At 48.9% G+C, this 19,477-nt stretch overlaps 1 protein-coding gene across 1 annotated transcript in view; it reads left to right on the top strand.

The window, feature by feature from the left end:
• Positions 1-19,227, top strand: part of clpb (caseinolytic mitochondrial matrix peptidase chaperone subunit B) — a 35,438-nt gene extending 16,211 nt beyond the window's left edge. The window contains exons 7-16 of the mRNA XM_035385370.1: positions 1,435-1,549; positions 10,547-10,624; positions 12,379-12,434; positions 12,523-12,567; positions 13,378-13,539; positions 15,262-15,418; positions 15,779-15,852; positions 15,958-16,077; positions 17,691-17,795; positions 18,212-19,227. Of these exons, the coding sequence (XP_035241261.1) occupies positions 1,435-1,549; positions 10,547-10,624; positions 12,379-12,434; positions 12,523-12,567; positions 13,378-13,539; positions 15,262-15,418; positions 15,779-15,852; positions 15,958-16,077; positions 17,691-17,795; positions 18,212-18,436 (1,137 nt within the window). The 3' untranslated portion in view covers positions 18,437-19,227. The remainder of the gene's footprint in view (positions 1-1,434; positions 1,550-10,546; positions 10,625-12,378; positions 12,435-12,522; positions 12,568-13,377; positions 13,540-15,261; positions 15,419-15,778; positions 15,853-15,957; positions 16,078-17,690; positions 17,796-18,211) is intronic.
• Positions 19,228-19,477: the final 250 nt, after the last annotated feature.

Here is a 19,477-nt window from a genome sequence, read left to right as displayed (position 1 = left end):
GGCCCCCTGAGCTTGACTAGGCGCACAACCCCCTCGGGTAAAGGCAGGTGCAGAACTGGTTAAAGAAGCACAGGTGAGTATCTCTTAAGACGGAAGACCGTGTTAATCCTCTCTTGTTCTCCGAGAAGCCCCTTTGAGTTTGTGTGACGCCGTGGAAAGCTGGTGAAGTGGAACGTGCCCTGCGGTCAGAAACGTAAGGATGAGAGCACAGGCCCCATGTCGTCTGGTCAGTGAGAGAGATCCCATCTGCCCAGAGGAAGAGAGACGGATGAAAACACAGAGCCAGGGGAAGACAGGAAGAAAAACAGAAGAAAAAAGAGCAGAGGAGGAAAACCAGAGTGAGGCCAGAAATGAGAGGAGCCCAGAGGAAAACGAGCGAAAGATGGGGGAGAGATAGAGCATCGAGTGGGGGACAGTGGAAATAAAAAGAGGAGAGAAAGAAAAGCAAGAAGAAAAACTGGCAAGGAAACAAGGGGAAATTGGAAATGGGGAATTTAAGGGGACGGAGGGGAGAGAAATTAGATGCTTGTCAAACACTTAAATGATTAAGGGACTATATGGGTCAAACTGATGGGATGCATTTCCATGATTTGATGTGGAAGTGGAACTTGATCAGAACATTTGCCAAGGCCTGAAATTGGAAATGACTTGACAGATTTATACAGTTGACTTGAACTGGGAAAACTCTTTGGTAAATGACAAAACTTCAACGTAGCTAATGTTTATATATACTAATTTCAACATGGTACTATGCCCAAACAAAACTAGAGTGTTGGAAATGGAGAGGGGTGAGTTTTTCAGTCTGCTTTCAACGCTAGCTCTCCCAGTTCCCTGAAAAGTTTTTTGGGCCCTGAGGCAGGGAGAGAGACAATGCTGGGGTGACGGTGGGGGGGAGGGGGTGGTTGCCATGGTGGGTCGCTCTCCCAATCCGCAGTGACCCCCTCTGGGGCTCGACGGGGAAGCATTATTGCCTAAGATGAAGCAGGACGCTGGATGGATGGGTCCTGCAGGGGAGAGACGAATGGCAGCATTACAAAATTACATTTCCAGCCAATTAATCGTCTTATTTCTGTCAGAGGCGGGATCCTAGCAGGGCGAAGCGTGCGCAGCAGCCCTGCCCGAGAGGAGCTTCCCAGGAGCGGAGCTTTATTTTTGCCATTTTTCTTACTTTTCCAGTGCGCCTGCTCTCAGCCCTGACACGAGGTGCAGACGGGGGGCTGGGGGGGGGATGGGGGGTTTAGAGGTTTCAGTGAAGTGGGGAGGGGGTGGGGGGGGCAGCCAAGTTTGATTCAAACAGATGAACATCATCATCATCATTATCATCATCAGCGCACTTTGAGGTCTCTGGACTTTCTTTATATTTGGCTTTGATTACAAAGTTGTCTTCTCTGCCCCCCCTACCCCCTCCTCCTCCCCTCCCTCCCCCCTCACCAGTTCCAGGAGGCGCAGCAGCGGCGGGAGGCGGAGGAGAGGAGGCGCTTCCCGCTGGAGCGGCGGCTGCGGGAGCACATCATCGGCCAGGAGGGCGCCATCAACATCGTGGCCTCAGGTACCCGGCCCACCCCACCCAGCACCTTACAACAGAGTCCAGACCCCCCAAATCCTCACTTTGACTGAAACACCAGTACAGAGTCCAGACACCCCAAATCCTCACTTTGACTGAAACACCAGTACAGAGTCCAGACACCCCAAATCCTCACTTTGACTGAAACACTAGTACAGAGTCTAGACCCCCCAAAGTCCTCACTTTGACTGAAACACCAGTACAGAGTCCAGACACCCCAAATCCTCACTTTGACTGAAACACCAGCACAGAGTCCAGACCCCCCAAAGTCCTCACTTTGACTGAAACACCAGTACAGAGTCCAGACCCCCCAAATCCTCACTTTGACTGAAACACCAGCACGGAGTCCAGACCCCCCAAAGTCCTCACTTTGACTGAAACACCAGTACAGAGTCCAGACCCCCCAAAGTCCTCACTTTGACTGAAACACTAGTACAGAGTCTAGACCCCCCAAAGTCCTCACTTTGACTGAAACACCAGTACAGAGTCCAGACCCCCCAAAGTCCTCACTTTGACTGAAACACTAGTACAGAGTCTAGACCCCCCAAAGTCCTCACTTCCACAACCCGCTGTGAGGGGCCTTCACGAAAGAAGAGAGAGCCGGAGCATTAGCCAAAGGCGGCGGCGGGTAGAGTACAAATATGGGGAGAGAGGGATGAAGAAGGATAGAGGCAGGGAGTGAGGGACGAAGACGGATAGAGGGGGTGGAAGAGAGGTGTGAAGGATTGAAGAGCAGCAGCTCGGAGGGAGGGGAAATGGGGAAATGGGGAGGGGGGCAGGCTCCTCGTGCGCTCCCTCACGCTCGTCTCCGTCTTATCACCGTTCATCCATCTTGGCCTTTAGTCCGCGGGGGCCGGCAGGCTCTCCCCGCGCGAGACTGACTCGCTCGCGATGGCCTGAGGCTCAGCCAGCCTGCCGCTCACTCACAGATCACATCCTCCACACACGCTCAGCCTCCGCCAGTCACCGCGCCATAAAGCACTTTTACATTGATTTCTATCTCCATTTTGTGTTTTTGGGTGCTCATATTTAGTTCTTTAGCTTCTTTATTTATTTATTTTTGATTTTGACATGCTCAAATGGTGGATTTGAGTGTATCAAATTCTAAATTAGCCTGTTTTGCTTTTGTTGTGTTTTTTGTTTGTCCTTGTCCTTGAGTAAGTCATGTGATGCTCTGTATATTGATTCTCCTGGGGTTCAATTCCCTGTGTAGAGTTGGTTCATTTAATTTTGGATCCTGGGTTTAGTTGGGCTTTCACAGAAATTATGTTGACTGCGTCTGTGTGCATCTGTGTGTGTGTGTGTGTGTGTGTGTGTGTGTGAGAGAGACGACAGTACATCTCCACCGAAAACAACATAAAGACTCCTTTTGTTTCAGTATCAGTGGTTTTACACTGCAGGCTTTCCGGTTGGTGTCTTCTGCATTGTCCCATACGCGTCCGTGTTTTCCGCTCGTCCTGCTGGCTGAGCGCTGTCCCTCAGCTTCACCTTCCTCTCCGCCGCTCCTCCCTCTTTCTCGCTCCGTCTGCCCCCGGCTGCCTGGGACGGGTGGTGTCTGCGGGCAGGCGGTGGAAGTTAATTGGTTAATTGTGATTAATGGGCCCTCCACGGGAGTGACACAGGTGGTAGCTTCTGCGTGCGCTACAGCTGGCTGCTGCAGTGGGGCTGCGAGCCGGCGCGTAATCCGATTACAGAAATGGAGCTCCCTCGCTCTCTCCCTCTCTCCTTCACTCCGTCCCTCCCTCTGTTTCCCCCCTTCCTCTGCGCTTCTCACCTTGCGCCACGGCGCCGTCTCTCCAGTGCGTTTACTTTGGGGACGGAGGAGTTTTATGGGGAGACGGGGATTGAGAATGAAAGAGCTGGCGGGGAGAGATGGGGAGAGGCTCCCTCTGCTTACATATGAGTGTTTGCCTTTATTCTTCCACTCGGGGTGGCCTCATTACCCAGAGGCCTGTGCTCGGAGCGCCAGTGCCTCGCCCTCTCTGATTGGCAGAATGGTAATGTCTTTACTCTTACTGTCAGGCTTTGTGTTTGGTTTGTAGGGTATACAGATCAGTCAAAGCCTCTGACTGTAGACACCAGAAGGGTGACATTTAGCTGTCAGTAGGTTGCGAGAGGAGGACAATTACAAGCACCGAGTTAGACAGCCCCTGGGATCCTTTCAATGGGGATCTGGTGCTGCCACATAGGCTTAAAGCTTACAGCCACATTCTCTGTTGTGGAATAAGGCTACGTAAGAAGGCTACGGACTCCATGTTAAATAGAAAATTCTGAACCAGCGACCGAATATTCTATCACTGGAACTCAATAACTGGTTAATTCTGGAACTGCTTACCTCCTTCATTGTCTGCAGAACCGAAGTGGATTTAATTGAACCAGGAAGGAAGGCGGTGTTCAATCTGCGACCTGACTCTCTCTGCCCACGTGCAGTTCCTTCCTGGTGATCCACAGTCCATAATTGCCTTGCTTTTGAATCCTCATTCAATCACCATTGCTGCCACTGGAAAGGAAGCTTTTGTCTTTTTGTTTTTTATTCGCACATAATTTGGTAAGGGAAAGAGAACCTCAGCAGAACACATCATTCTGCCAGAGAAACATTTGCCTGTTGTCTGATGAGTCCCCAGATATAGAAAAGCTGATATAGAACACAGCAATGTACAGGCCAATAAATAAAATATATTAAATTGAGGAACAGCAAGACTGTTTATCGATTGGTTGCCCTCAGCTTGTATCTTGTTGAGAAAATGTGCGGAGTCCCTGCTGTGTTGCGATCGGTAGTTTTGTGCTGTGTTCAGTATTGCTGTACTGCGTTTGTGTTGAGTCACTCAACACGGTGCGGTTTGCGGTGCGTCTCCATGCCACTCCAAGGCATTTCAGCTTTAAGGAGCACTCTAAAAAGGAATCAATTTGCATCTACTGTCATTTAACATCAAGGTCCAAATGGAGTTTAGAGTTAATGTGATGCAACGGCTTCAGTGTTACGCATTTTAAAATTCAACCCGTCTTGCGAGGCGTATCAAGTGTGTGGCGCTTAAAATGTTATTGATAAATATATTGTGTGTCCAACCTCTTCTGCTGCCTTCATCGAGTGTGGTTTTCTGAGCCGTATGCTAGCCCTGCAGTAACCGACTCTGAACACAAACGTTAAGTCTGTACTACAACAGGCAAACTCCGACATCCTGGTCAGAACATGCACAAGAGACAGATTGTCAGTGGGTGTGCTTCTGTAACTGCACTGCTGGGTAATTCCTTCTAAGTAATAGCAGAATTATACCGCCATTTAGTCCCAGCTCAGGGTTTTCCAGCGCTGATTAAAAATATTTGTTTGGATTAATATTTGAATAACAGGCCTTATCTGTGTGCTTTGTTTGTGGCTGATTGCCCCTTGTGGAAGCCACTAGGGGGACTCTAGTGGCAGGGCGCTGGAGAAATGCTGTTGGGGGCGGGGTGGGGTGGGTGGTGGTGTTTGGTGACTGAATCGACACCACTGCTGAAGGTCCCAGTAGGAGCGGAGGAGAGGGTGAGAGTGTGGGAGAGGGAGAGGGGAGCGGGCCAGCTCGCAAACTGATTTGATAAATGGCCAGTTATTGCCATCGCAAATTGTCCGAAACCAATTTCAGCCACATCACTTGAGCCGATAAAGGCAGAGCTTATTGATTCCTGTAAAGTAATACAGTGAATATATCAGCTGGGTCTACGGCATGATCAACGGTACCTTTTACAAGCGTCAGGGAGCGCAGGGCGAGAGAGAGAGAGCGATCGAGAAAGAGAGGGAGAGAGAGACGGAGTGAGGGAGAGATTGAGAGAGAGAGAGAGCGCATGACACGGAGACAGCCATTAAATGCCACCACGAGGATCTCCACCATCCTTAATGCCCCCTCTGAGCTTCGCTTTGATCAATTCTTATCCGTCTGTTCCACTGTGTGCCCACTTTATACGGGTTGCACACCGCACTGTCATTGTGTCACCAGGCCTTTCGGGTTTGTGTCCTCCAGACATCCGTCTTCTTCTCTGTAAGACACATTGAGTGCGGAAAGGGGGAGCCGTTGATTTTGGCCTTCAAACAGGTTGGTTGGTCCCCCTGCCCAACCCCCCGCCCACATTGCCGGCTGTGTGCCTCCAGACAGACGGGAAAGGCCTGATTGATCTTCATTTACCTTGCAGGGGCTAAAAGTTATTGAAGACTGTTATCCTGTTCTAATGTTATTAAGTGTCCTTTGCCCCAGGAGAGGCAAATTGAGTTTAGATAGACAGAGGTAGGGGTGGGGATATAAGTATATGTGGTGTGTGTGTGTGTGTGTGTGACCTCAGAGAGAGTGAGAGAAAGTGGGGGGAGTAGAATAAGATCCTCTGAACCATAAAGCTGCACAGTTCAAATACACATTATCTCCTTCTTCCTGTGTGCTTAACATCATAGGCTCGGCAAATGGATTCTCTCAGTGATTCTGCTCTGCCGGGTGGTAATTTGGTAGAGAAACATACGAAAGCCTGTTCTTCCCGGTCTGTTTAACGGAGGAACCGGTGGAGACTTTTGCTTTTGTAAGTCTGTGTTACGCCACACAATGCAGTGATGGCCGTTTATCCATCTACTAACAACGGTCTAAGATGAGAGGATATTCCCATTGTCCCTTAAAGGACAATATCCATTGACAGACAGAATCTTACAGCAGCAAGGTGTCCAATAGTGGAGCTTTACACAATGTTATTTATTCACTTCTCTCTTGCCCTTATTTGGATTGACTAGCACTACTTCTGGATCTCGGTCATTCCATTGGCCATTGAACTGCCTGTGTATTGGAGCAAGTTTGGGAAAAAGAACCTTTCTCAGGGGGACGACAGAGGTCCTGAGATTTGACCCCAGAGCCCTCAGGTCCAGCGAGCGGCCTAACCATCGCTTCACATGGCTGCTGAGAGGGTCACGTGACTCTGCATAGTGGAGTACCGATCTGCAGCGCGCCATGGAGAAGCACCAGCCGCGCACCGTATTTCTCCTGAGCGTACCGCCGGAGGCTTCCCAGCATGCCCTCCTGGGGTTAGCCGCCGTACCGCATAAATAACAACAGAAAAGTTACGCTCAGCCCCGCAGCATCGGGAGAAAAATATTGCCGTCCACCGTCTGCAAAGTCGCTCTTGGCGTCATAGGATTCATCTTTATGACAAATTTCACAGAGGCAGAAGAGGGAGCCCCCCCCACCACCACCACCACCACCCCCCCCCCAGTCTCATTTTTTCCTGTTTCTGTCTCTGTTGTCCTTTGCGCGTACTCTCTGCTCACTGTGCCGTGCCTTTCCTTTCCGGAGTCCAGAAGCGCTCTGTCCTCTACGTGGTGTCTTCTCGTTGTCATGGCAGAGTCTGTGCGCGTCAGCTGTGGGGGTGTGGGGGTGGGGGGGGGAGGGCTCTCTCTCTCTTTGACCTGTGTTTCAGATGAAGGGTTCTGTGCTTTCTGGGTGTGGCTCTCCGAGTCGCTGCTGTCAATCAACCTGCAGGTCTCCCTTGTCGGGCTACAAATGTTTTTATTACCGGTGAAACTGTTCATAGCATTATGTGATTTCTCACACTTTTTGCAGATATTAGTTCAAATCTGAGACCACACCCTAAATGAGTAAATTCTTAATACGTGTGTCACTTCCTCTCTGTAGTGTTGCTTTGTTGCTCTCAAATATTTTTTTTGAAACCTGTTGTGGACCCTTTTCTATTACCCCTGGCCACATATGCATGGTTCAAACGTGAACATTTTTTGACTACGTTCACACATTTGAATGAATATTTTATGCATTTTGAATTACTTCAGATGTCCACCTGCTCATAGGTCAGTCACCAGCAGTGCAGTTGCAAGCTTTGCTTTTAAGTTATCATTTGTAATTTACCACTATATAATATTGATGTATGTTGATAATCTTGGATAAGATAGCCTTGCAGTGTATAAGTATGCTTGATGTATGCAAATGATTGATATGTGCAAATAAATTAGCGCCAAAGTAATTATTGTAACAGCAATATTTAGTCTGTTAAGGCACCTGCACAGTTGTGCAATGCTTAAGTGAAAGTATAGAATCTACTGAGGCCACTAACAGATAAAGACTGTATCCGGCCACTTAGTTTTATTCATGACGGACTCCCACGGATAGACTCCCTGGGGATTCTCCTCAGGGGGTCAGGGGGGCTTAACTGCAGGCGCTAAGGCTAGCTGGGTAATTTACGACAAAAGCCCTCTGCCTCACTGATAGGTTGATGGATACTCTGCGCGTGAGGGACAGGGTCTAGCACTATGGCCTTCCCAGTGGAAGTGTAGATCTCCTGCAGCTGGTGTTGAGCACCAGACTGTCTCACTGAGTGGATGTTGCCCATTACGTCTCCCTCTCTGTGGGTGTTTGTTAGTGTAGAGTGAGTGAGTGGGTGGCTCTCTCTCAGTGTGCGGTTGTGGCTCTCTCTCAGTGTGCGGTTGTGGCTCTCTCAGTGTGCGGTTGTGGCTCTCTCTCAGTGTGCGGTTGTGGCTCTCTCAGTGTGCGGTTGTGGCCCTCTCTCAGCGTACAGTTGTGGCTCTCTCAGTGTGCGGTTGTGGCTCTCTCAGTGTGCGGTTGTGGCTCTCTCTCAGTGTGCGGTTGTGGCTCTCTCTCAGTGTGCGGTTGTGGCTCTCTCAGTGTGCGGTTGTGGCTCTCTCAGTGTGCGGTTGTGGCTCTCTCAGTGTGCGGTTGTGGCTCTCTCTCAGTGTGCGGTTGTGGCTCTCTCTCAGTGTGCGGTTGTGGCTCTCTCAGTGTGCGGTTGTGGCTCTCTCAGTGTGCGGTTGTGGCTCTCTCAGTGTGCGGTTGTGGCTCTCTCTCAGTGTGCGGTTGTGGCTCTCTCAGTGTGCGGTTGTGGCTCTCTCTCAGTGTGCGGCTGTGGCTCTCTCTCAGTGTGCGGTTGTGGCTCTCTCAGTGTGCGGCTGTGGCTCTCTCTCAGCGTGCGGCTGTGGCTCTCTCTCAGCGTGCGGTTGTGGCTCTCTCTCAGCGTGCGGCTGTGGCTCTCTCTCAGCGTGCGGCTGTGGCTCTCTCTCAGCGTGCGGCTGTGGCTCTCTCTCAGCGTGCGGCTGTGGCTCTCTCTCAGCGTGCGGTTGTGGCTCTCTCTCAGTGTGCGGTTGTGGCTCTCTCTCAGTGTGCGGCCGTGGCTCTCTCTCAGCGTGCGGTTGTGGCTCTCTCTCAGTGTGCGGCTGTGGCTCTCTCTCAGTGTGCGGTTGTGGCTCTCTCTCAGTGTGCGGCTGTGGCTCTCTCTCAGCGTGCGGCTGTGGCTCTCTCTCAGCGTGCGGCTGTGGCTCTCTCAGTGTGCGGCTGTGGCTCTCTCTCAGCGTGCGGCTGTGGCTCTCTCTCAGCGTGCGGTTGTGGCTCTCTCTCAGCGTGCGGCTGTGGCTCTCTCTCAGCGTGCGGCTGTGGCTCTCTCTCAGCGTGCGGCTGTGGCTCTCTCTCAGCGTGCGGCTGTGGCTCTCTCTCAGCGTGCGGCTGTGGCTCTCTCTCAGCGTGCGGCTGTGGCTCTCTCTCAGCGTGCGGCTGTGGCTCTCTCTCAGCGTGCGGCTGTGGCTCTTTCTCAGCGTGCGGTTCTGGCTCTCTCTCAGCGTGCGGCTGTGGCTCTCTCAGCGTGCGGCTGTGGCTCTCTCTCAGCGTGCGGCTGTGGCTCTCTCTCAGCGTGCGGCTGTGGCTCTCTCTCAGCGTGCGGCTGTGGCTCTCTCTCAGCGTGCGGCTGTGGCTCTCTCTCAGCGTGCGGCTGTGGCTCTCTCTCAGCGTGCGGCTGTGGCTCTCTCTCAGCGTGCGGCTGTGGCTCTCTCTCTCTGTGCAGTTGTGGCTCTCTCTCAGCGTGCGGCTGTGGCTCTCTCTCAGCGTGCGGTTGTGCGGCTGTGGCTCTCTCAGTGTGCGGTTGTGGCTCTCTCTCAGCGTGCGGCTGTGGCTCTCTCTCAGCGTGCGGCTGTGGCTCTCTCTCAGCGTGCGGCTGTGCGGTTGTTGCTCTCTCTCAGCGTGCGGCTGTGCGGCTGTGGCTCTCTCTCAGCGTGCGGTTGTGGCTCTCTCTCAGCGTGCGGTTGTGGCTCTCTCTCAGTGTGCGGCTGTGGCTCTCTCTCAGCGTGCGGTTGTGGCTCTCTCTCAGTGTGCGGTTGTGTCTCTCTCTCAGCGTGCGGCTGTGGCTCATTCGGTTCGGGGCTCTGCTCGAGCCGTGTTCCCGTGCGAGCGTGCCGCTGTGTTGATGGCGCAGAGCTGTGTCCCGGGGCTCTGACAGGCCCTGTCAGGGCCTCGCCGTCGCCCCTGTCCCTCACCGCCTTTACAGTCAAATGGCCGCCGCCGCCAGTGTGAAGAGTTATTTCAAGACGCAGCGGTTATATATAGAAAATGTGACGGCTTTGAGATGTCATATCTTTCGCAGGGTACCCGGTCCAAATTGCCTTCACTTCCCATTACACAAACTGACTGTTTTTCTTTGGGGGGGGGGGGGGGGAATAAATATATGAACTTCTCGGTTTCTTGGCAGCCATGCAGGCTTAAGTGCCCCTGATTTTATTTCTCTTTTGTTTCTGCTTTTCCCCCCACCAGCAGCTCGCCTCCACCACATTACCCCCAGTCCCCGCCCCAAAGCCACCCCCCCTACCTCCTCAGCCCCTCAGCACCCTGCTCTGCTTGCTCTTTTTTTCCCCTCCTGAGCCAGTTGCCGGGGCAACACGGCGTTATCCGAACCCTCTTCCCCGGGCTTCTCTCCTGGATCCATGCTAACCTGATTTGGTTTCTCCAGCGCCGGGCTGGCTAATGGAATTAGAGCGGGCTAATGGTTGGGATGACGGAGAGAGGAGGCTGCAAGCAGTCAGAACATCGTGTAGAGCCAGCGATAATTATCCACTCCCCTGTGTCATTGATGTATTCTGCTGTAGAGGTCCTTTTCCCCCTTCTTCTCCACCTGCTCTTTCTGACTCTCTCCTCTCTCTCCATCTCTCTGTTTTTTTGTTTTGCGTGATTCATTTCTCCCGGGCAGCCATCCGGAGGAAGGAGAACGGCTGGTACGATGAAGAACACCCCCTGGTCTTCCTCTTCCTGGGATCCTCCGGAATCGGTAACTGGCTCGTCCGCTAATGGGCTCTGTCTGTGGCATGGCCTGTGCTTTACTCTCGCATCGTCTACTCCGAAGGTCCTGCGCTGTCCTGGGGAAAGGCTGCTCTTGATGCAAAGAGCGAGGTCCCCAAGTCATGTGCTATCAATGATCCACATGTGAGCCAAACATTGCATTGCAATGTAGCCCAATCATCTTACCTTATTCAAATGAGTGATTGACAGCTTATGATAGATCCTCTCATCATGGGTTTCACGTGTCCATGCACGGCCCAGCTCGTCTAATCCAAGGCTCCGCTAGTCAAATTCGAGGCATTCTCATAAATCAACGTGCCTGAATTCCCCCAGCCAGCCTCATGTTCTCATTGGTGCGCTGTCCCCGCACTGTAATCTGTAGAGTGCAAACAGCGAACAGCAAGCTCAACCCCACCTACCATTAGGCCCAAGACAGCCAGGAGCCATTTCTGAGCCTGGATGGCTAATAGGGCTGGCAGTGGCTGATGTTCTGGTGCACTCCCTGCACGGGGTCATAGACCGTAATGGGCCCTGCCTGCCACCCTCTTCCTTTAATGGCGGGTGATGGAGTGCGGAGGCGGTGGTCTCTGATACGGAAGCCCCAGCCCGCTGGCGTCAGGCCGGACGGTCCCACCACCAAGGCTCCCAGCCAGTGTAAAAACGGGGAAGACCCCTGGACCCCGCAGGAAGCGGGCGCAGGGGGGGGCTCACGCGCCCCTGTAGCCCGGCAGAGAAATGAGCTGACAGGAGCGTGGCGCAGATGAATCGCCCTGCTCCCTGTTCTGCGGGGGAGGGGGGCTGGGGGTAAACGCCCCCTGCCCGTTAAGTTGTTTGTTTGTGCGATAAAGCCAGCAGATTTATGGAGATTGCCAGAGCTCGCATATTCCTCTAGCCTGCAGCACTGTGTGACACTCACTCTTCCAGGGAACATGAATATTTAACAGGGCTGCAACAAGTCCCGCTCTTTCCTTATATGTATATTAAAATTTATAAGAGGAATATTTTACATTTAGTGCTGCACCATGCTGGCAGGGAACTGACAGGCGGTTCTGCCAGACCCAGAACAGACTCCCCATACCAGGAGGACCCAGTAACCGGGAAAGCCCTGAATCTTAGTTTCATAGCCTTCTTTCCAAAAACACCTGCCTCTTTCCAAAAAGAGTAGAACCAAATGGAACCAAATGGGATGTGAAACCAGAAGTAGTGTACACCGTCACATCTTATCAACACGTGATCTGCTCAGTCACAACATTGAACAGTAAAAAATGAATGAATTAATTAAATATCCTGCCAGTATTATTTGTGGCTATCAGAGGAGGAAATTAACAGCAATTGGCCAAACTTAGATGTGATTCAGTTGAGGTACCAGACCCATTCAGCAAAGTTTTGAGACAGGAGTGCTACACAATTAACCCTACTGCCTCACCTGAGGTAACTCAGGTGATGTTACAGAACTTATCTGGTGGAGAGAGTGTGTATGTGTGTATACAGCAGGGAACCTGGTTAGGCCTCTTTATTACCATTCGGATTTAGGTAATTTATTAAGCATCAGAAACCAAGTTGATATTGAGAGACAAAGATGACTATAAGTAAGTGATTGCTTTTCTTTATGTATGTGTGTTCACTGGAAGATCAACTCTCCAAGACATGTTTGGCAGCTTTAAAGCAAATCTCTTTGCCGTTGTCAAGGGTCTTCCATTAGGCACTGAAGTATTCACTACATACTTTCATTTTTTTCTGCAGGAAAAACAGAACTGGCCAAGCAAGTGGCCCGATACATGTACAAGGATGTTAAAAAGGTACGCCCTCATTTTGAGTCTGATACACAGTGCCCTGTAAAGTTTGGCTTTGTTCCAGAACTGATGACTTTGGCCTTTGTGTTTACAGGGATTCATACGTGTGGACATGTCAGAATTTCAAGAAAAACATGAGGTATGAACCCTGAGCGTTGGCAGCAGGGATGGGGAGTTCCATTCCTGGAGGGCTGGCATGGGGGGTATTGTTGTCAACACTTTCCCTGGTCCAATTAGCCAGCACACCAGTGCTGGATTGACCTTAGATTAGACCACAGTTAAATGTTTCAAATAGGGACCTAAGTAGAGTCCTAAGATGCCATTCACAAGCTCATCAAGAAACGTAGCAAAAACGTCAATGAATAAAATCATTGCACTAATATAATAAAGAGCAGAAGTTGGCATAAATTTCATAAATGGATACAGCCCTCTTTACTCACCCCTGATTCAGAGGAATACTCTACTTACAGTATAAGCCCTTAACAGATACACTAGCCGGCTTTACTTGCAAAGGTGATGTCTGGTTTGCTGTCATAAACCATTTAACCCAATTCTAACTAATCTTTCTCCGTTATTTTCTTTTTTCTTCTTGCTAATACCTGTGCGATTTCTCATTTCTCCCTAATTATTCCATTCTTCAATCTCTCTTCTCTTCTTTTTTCCCTGCTCTATCCCTGTTTCCACCCCTTTCTCACTTCAACTCTTCCTCTGTCTCTTTCCACATTTCCTTTCCTCTCTGTCTCTGGCTCTCTCTCCATCTTTCCATAATTATATTTCCTCTCCCTTTCTCTGGAAATATCTCTCCTTTCCCCTGACTTCCTCTATCTCTGTCTCTGTCCTTCAATCACTCACTTTCTCCACATTGCCCCCCCTGCTCTCTCCCTCTCTCCCCTCATCCCTCCCTCCATCTTGCCCTTCCCACATCCCCCTCTGGCTGATTCTCCATCAGGTGGCAAAGTTCATAGGCTCCCCACCAGGGTATGTGGGTCATGAGGAGGGGGGTCAGCTGACCAAGCAGCTGAAGCAGTGCCCCAATGCAGTGGTGCTGTTTGATGAGGTGGACAAGGCTCACCCTGATGTGCTCACCATAATGCTGCAGCTCTTTGATGAGGTGAGGGGCAAGATTCCACAGTAGCACATCACTGGTCTTAGCTGATATGCCAAAGCTATCTGTAGTGTGAAGCTGCATGGATAACTTCTTACGATTACGGCTATGGTTAACGTGTAAACACTTTCACCTCGTACAGCTTTGTAGCTCAATATGTCATGCTTGGTCAAGATGTAGTACCCTGTTCAACTTGGGGTGTTTTGAATGGCGGACGTAATGTATTTGATTTGCCTTTTTACTGACCTTGAATGAATTCTGAGTGTGCACAATGCCTAGCAACCAGTTAGTACTTTTTTGGTGATAGATGATTTCTAGCGAAAATCACTAGCTAACCAGCCTATTGCTTCACCCCGTACCCAGTTACGTAGCCAACTAATACTGTACCGTATTTGGATGTAATGTGTGTGCATGTGTGTTGGTCCACCTGACAGTAATTACACGCATAATGGAATGTTAATTTAAATCATTCGATCAGTCTCTATAGTTACTACAATTTCCCTTCATTGATTACCCTTTAAATCTTTTTTTAATAAAACAGCGTAGCAAGAAATACATTTGCTTTGCTTAATACTATGTTGTCACCAAGTGGCAACTGAAGCAACAAATGTGATCCAGCAAAGCTTTGAAAATTGGAATGAGTTTGTGTTTATTGTCATGATAAAGGTAGTACTACAGTATTTAGCCATGTTACGTATTTTCATATGCAGTGTTCATGCGTTAATTTTGCTAGCACTAGATGGCTGCCTGAACATAATGCATAATGAATATATTTATGCACAATTTCCACCAAAATGACAATTATGTTCGAGACAATATCACAAGCAAAATGAAAGCACATCACAATAAGATTTTATTGCATTGTTTGCCGCAATGCAAACTAATCTCATCGGTGTGCCTGTGGAGCTTTTTCTGTACAGATTAATTTAGTTGTTAACATTACTCAGCGATGTGGGGATAATGCACTGTACTGTGCTACATAATGGTGTAGCTTTAATGAACATTTTGAACAAGATTTTCCAGGGAGTTAGTGTTAACATGCAATGTACACAACTTGCTAAACTTGGGTGGCAGGTTTTGCCTTCTAGTTCAAATTTACCACTTCTCATTTTAAAAACATTTCTTTTTTTTCAAACAAGTCTTCTGCTGGAGATGGCAGTACTATCCCAATAACCCTGCTCGTGAAGGATTGATATCACCGCTGCATTGTCTAAAGGTTGCATGTGCGTGTGTAAGGATCTTAAAAATCCCCTGGCAACGGAAAATCAATAGCGAAGGGAGCGGTTGGAGGAGCTGATAGACAGGGCCTTGGCTCTCCACCAATCACGGGCCATCAGGGGGCTCATCTCCGGGAGCGGCGACTGAAGGCACCGTTTCAGCACGGCGCGGAGCTTTATAGACAGCAGGCAATGCTGTCTCCGGGACTCTTAAACTCAGCTTAAAATGTGCTGTCAGATATACTGCGCCGTCTGCGTCCCTGCCGTGAGCACTAAAGCTTCACTGGCATTCAGCAGCTTTCAGTCGAGTTTAGAACTCAACGTTGGCAGTTGCCAAACTTGTATTTGAGATATTGAAGGTGCACGTGTGCGTGCGCGTCCCATATGGGTGTTGAATGCGCGCAATGTATGATGCGTGCATTCATATTGTCGCACATGCATTTTGGAGATGTGAAAATGTGTGAATGTGGAAAGAGAGCTCGTTGGTGATGGGCTGTGTCTGATCGCGCAGGGGAGACTCACAGACGGGAAGGGCAAGACCATCGAGTGCAAAGACGCCATCTTCATCATGACGTCCAACGTGGCCAGCGATGAAATTGCCCAGCATGCACTGCAGCTCCGCGAGGAGGCGCAGGAGCTGAGCCGGAGACGACTGGCGGAGAACCTGAGTGAGCTGAGAGCGGGAGACATAAAAGAGCATAAACTCTATTTACTGTAGTCCACAGTTAGCTTTGAGTAGTTATCTGCACTTATACACACACACACTAGCAAACACACACACACACACACACACACACAAGGCAGCCGTATTTGGAACTCATCTTCCACGTCTGCTGCTAGCTGTTTTTTAGCCAGTCTTCTGAAAGCTTACAGTCCCTCTTGCCTCTGTAAGGCTGCCGCTTGTTGTTAACGGCATTTTGCATTCAACATTATTGTTGCATGAAATCATTCTGTTTGTAGCACCCCCACACTCATCATTCCCACTGTATATCAGAGCTGATGTCTCCATTGGGTTCCCTTTTATGCAGACGAGGTGCAGAAAAGTGATAAGATCACCATACCCAAGCAATTCAAGGACGACGTAATCCGGCCCATTCTAAAGGTATCTCTACTCTCAGTGTACAGCTGTGTACCAGCTCACAAAATGGTTCCCTTACTTGGTTGGGCCAGTGGTACTTAAGTGGAACTATCTGTTCTGTGTTCTAAGGCTCAGTTCAGGAGGGACGAGTTTCTCGGACGGATCAACGAGATTGTTTACTTCCTGCCTTTTTGTCACTCTGAGCTCATCCAGCTGGTGAGCAAGGAGCTAAACTTCTGGGCCAAGAAGGTAGGGCATGGTGCAGTTTTCTCATAGTTAAATCATCCATGTTGATTCTTGGACAACATCCTTACCCAGGGTAACTTTTAGGCTACTTCTCTTTGCTGACTTAACAGGCCTTGCCTGTGGGTGCAATGTATTTTTATGCATTGTTAAACAACAAATCAAAAAATACACATTTTTATTTTACGTTTATTATTTCACAAGAAGACAAGAAATGGATATCAGTGGAAAACAAATACAGTGAGAGGGAAAGAAGGGCACTTAATTGGTCCAAGTTGTGAGAATTAATCCTGCAACAGATTCCAAAAGAAAATAGCACAAAGAAATGAATAGTCAAAAAAACAACAGTGGACACTGCCGGTTGTTCTTATGAGAGTTCAGACGACTGAGGGTTTGAAAAAAATGAGGGCTGGGGAAATAGCTAAACAGACAGGCATAAATTGTAGATGCATATAGCAAAAATGCGCAGCTGCAGTTGCCGTTTGGTGTTGGTGGGGGGGGGGGGCTCTGTCCTCGGCTCCCCTCCCTCCGCGGAGAGAGACGAGCGCGCGTTCAGATCACCCCGTCCTCCGCCACCGCGCCGGCCCCGCGCTGAATGGCGCTGACATTAGGGCCTGCTGCGCGGAACACATTCAGATCAATAACGGATCGCCCGCTCCCACCGCCTGATCTAATTAGAGAACTTAACATCTGGGCCTTTCATAAATATTTAAATATTAATGCAATTGCGCTTTTTTTTGCCAGGCTGCCCTGTCTTGGGAGCTCATTGACAATCGCCAGAGTGGTCATGTGTGTTCACGGCGCTGTTGATGCACCCGGGAGATGACTTATCTGTGTATGCGGCTCTCTGGGTTTGACTCTGTTGTACTGGCACTGCAGGAAACAAACCGTTTCACCACAGTGAGCCAAATCTGGGGCTAGTTAGCGATAGCCGTGGGAAAATAGCCAACTTGTCATGTCAAAACACATTAAATGACGTTGCTGGTTAATTTCAATCTTTTCTTGTGTCCACCACAGTACTGAACATTAATGTTGTGTTATTCTCAGCACAACTTTAATGTTTCTGTTGGCCTTTCCCTGACACCCTTTATTGTGCTGTATTTGATGAAGTCAATCGTATGATATGCATTAGGCAGGAAAGGTCACATTTATATTTTGAGAAAATCTATGAACTGAAAATTGATTTGTCTAATAAAACAATGCTTAATTATGTACAATTTGTTATTTATACTGTTGACGCTGTATTAAGAACGTTCAATATCTACACCTGGAGCTGTAGCTTGTAATCATGTACTTTGTATACAGGAAGTGTGAAACGTATTTCCAGACTGAGAAGATTTAACAAAATGAATTACACATTTCATATTTATATAAGTTTAATCAGAGCATTCCTTTACAGTGTGGGAAGACCGGTTTGACTGTGTGTGCATGTGTGTGTTTGTGTGCGCATCCTTGCATGTGCGTGTGTGTTTGTGTTTGCGTTTGTGTGTTTCAGTTTGTACGTGTGTTCGTGCATGCATGTGTGTGTGATTGTGTTTGTGTGTTTGTGTGTGCGCGCACGTGTGTGTATGTCTGTGTCTCACCATCTTTCCTTTTCCCCACTGCCACCCATCCACCAGGCTAAGCTGAGGCACAACATCACCCTTCTGTGGGACAGTCCTGTGCTGGACCTCCTTGCCAAAGGTTACAACCTGCACTACGGAGCGCGCTCCATCAAACACGAGGTACAGCACAGGGAGGCTGCATTTGGAAAATCAATGTTTATATAAGCGTTCTTTCCTATCGCTATAATTTTAATTATTTTTTCATATTTTGGCTAACCTCCACTCGGAGTCAGCTCATTATTCTGAAAGTTGATTTTGCCAGCACCGCACATGGTATTATAGGTGGATATATCTAACTATATAACCACATATAGCATGATCTTTGGGCCACTTGAAGCGGTTGAGCTGATTGGCTGTCACTGAGGCAGTGAAAGAGTAGTGCATCCTGAACAGCTAATTGTTTGGTTGATTGTTACGGGTGGATCAGCATGTGCTGGACCAGCTGATTGGATGACTGACCCCCTCGCACATGTGGGGCTTTATGTGCTGAGCCAAATGATTGGTTGATTGATTTGTTTTTTGTCCTTGCTGCACAGGTGGAGCGGCGTGTGGTAAATCAGCTGGCTGCAGCTTACGAGCAGGAGCTGCTCCCTAAGGGGTGCACCCTGCGCCTCTCTGTGGACGGGGGGGCTGAAGTCGAGGGCCAGGATGGCCAGGGGGGGCCCAGCCTGCGCTTGGACATAGTGGGAGCGGACAGCTCGTCCCGAAAGCTGGACATTCGGCCCCCGCTGAACCCGGAAGAGATGGCGTACTTTCACTGAGCTCATGGAGTGCACCGCGAGTGGGGCGTTCCCACAGGCCCAACAGCCTCTGATGCACCTCAGCGTGTCCTGCCTTCTACAGGACAGTAACACACACAGTGTTAGTTGCCGTTTTTACAAAGGAAGGCAGGACCGAAGAGCCTCTCTCTCACACACACACACACACACACACGCACACACTACATGCATAAACACGTTCATCAGTGGCTGGCATGTCCCATCTCAGTGTAGTGTCACCAGTGGAGACTGTCCATCATCTCTGATGCCATGTAACCAGTGTCTGGAGAAACAAATTGAACAGAATAATAATTGTTGTGCTTTGGTGTGTAGAGAAAGTAGAAATGTGTGTATATATATTATATAGACATACAGTATCTAGAAGTGAAAATTGAATGCAGTAGTATTAGTGTCATTAGCCTCAGAGGAGCTAAAGCTAATGTTGTATGGAGTTACAGCAGATTTTGTCTACACACCAGTAGTACTGACCAATGATGAAGAAGATATATATATAGTTTATGTAACGTAGTTCCTGGAGGATAAATACTTGAGTAAAATATTTGCTTACTTCTGTGTCTAATAAATGCTATAAAATTATACAGCTATATTTGTGTTGTGCATTGAGATGTACATACAATAAAAGTGTAAACAAGATATAATGTAAAAGTACAGATAATTATACTTGTGCACTTAAATGTGCTCTTTGCATGTTAAGCATGAAAAAAAATCCATGTTGTAGAAATATCCATCCACAAATAAAATTGTCAAATAAACCACCTGAGATACTGAAGATGTTTGGGCCAATATATGTTTGTCTTTTCATTGTCCAAAAATTATTTTTAAAGTAATGCCGCCAAGATGTTCATGATTTAAACATTTTTGATTAGTATGGGCGTCTTTCTTTTTTTTAAAACTGCCTGCCAAGTTAAATGATTTCAGTTGGACTTCATTGTGTACTAGAAATCGCTGAAATGACCCGAAGGTGTCATGTTGTGATTGTGTCTGAGTATTTTGATGAATCCAGATGGCTGCCGAGCAGAAGCG

The sequence above is a fragment of the Anguilla anguilla genome, chromosome 12 (genome assembly GCF_013347855.1).
Source record: "Anguilla anguilla isolate fAngAng1 chromosome 12, fAngAng1.pri, whole genome shotgun sequence".
In the NCBI taxonomy this organism is placed as follows: Eukaryota; Metazoa; Chordata; class Actinopteri; order Anguilliformes; family Anguillidae; genus Anguilla; species Anguilla anguilla.
This window is presented reverse-complemented; position numbering and strand designations above follow the sequence as displayed.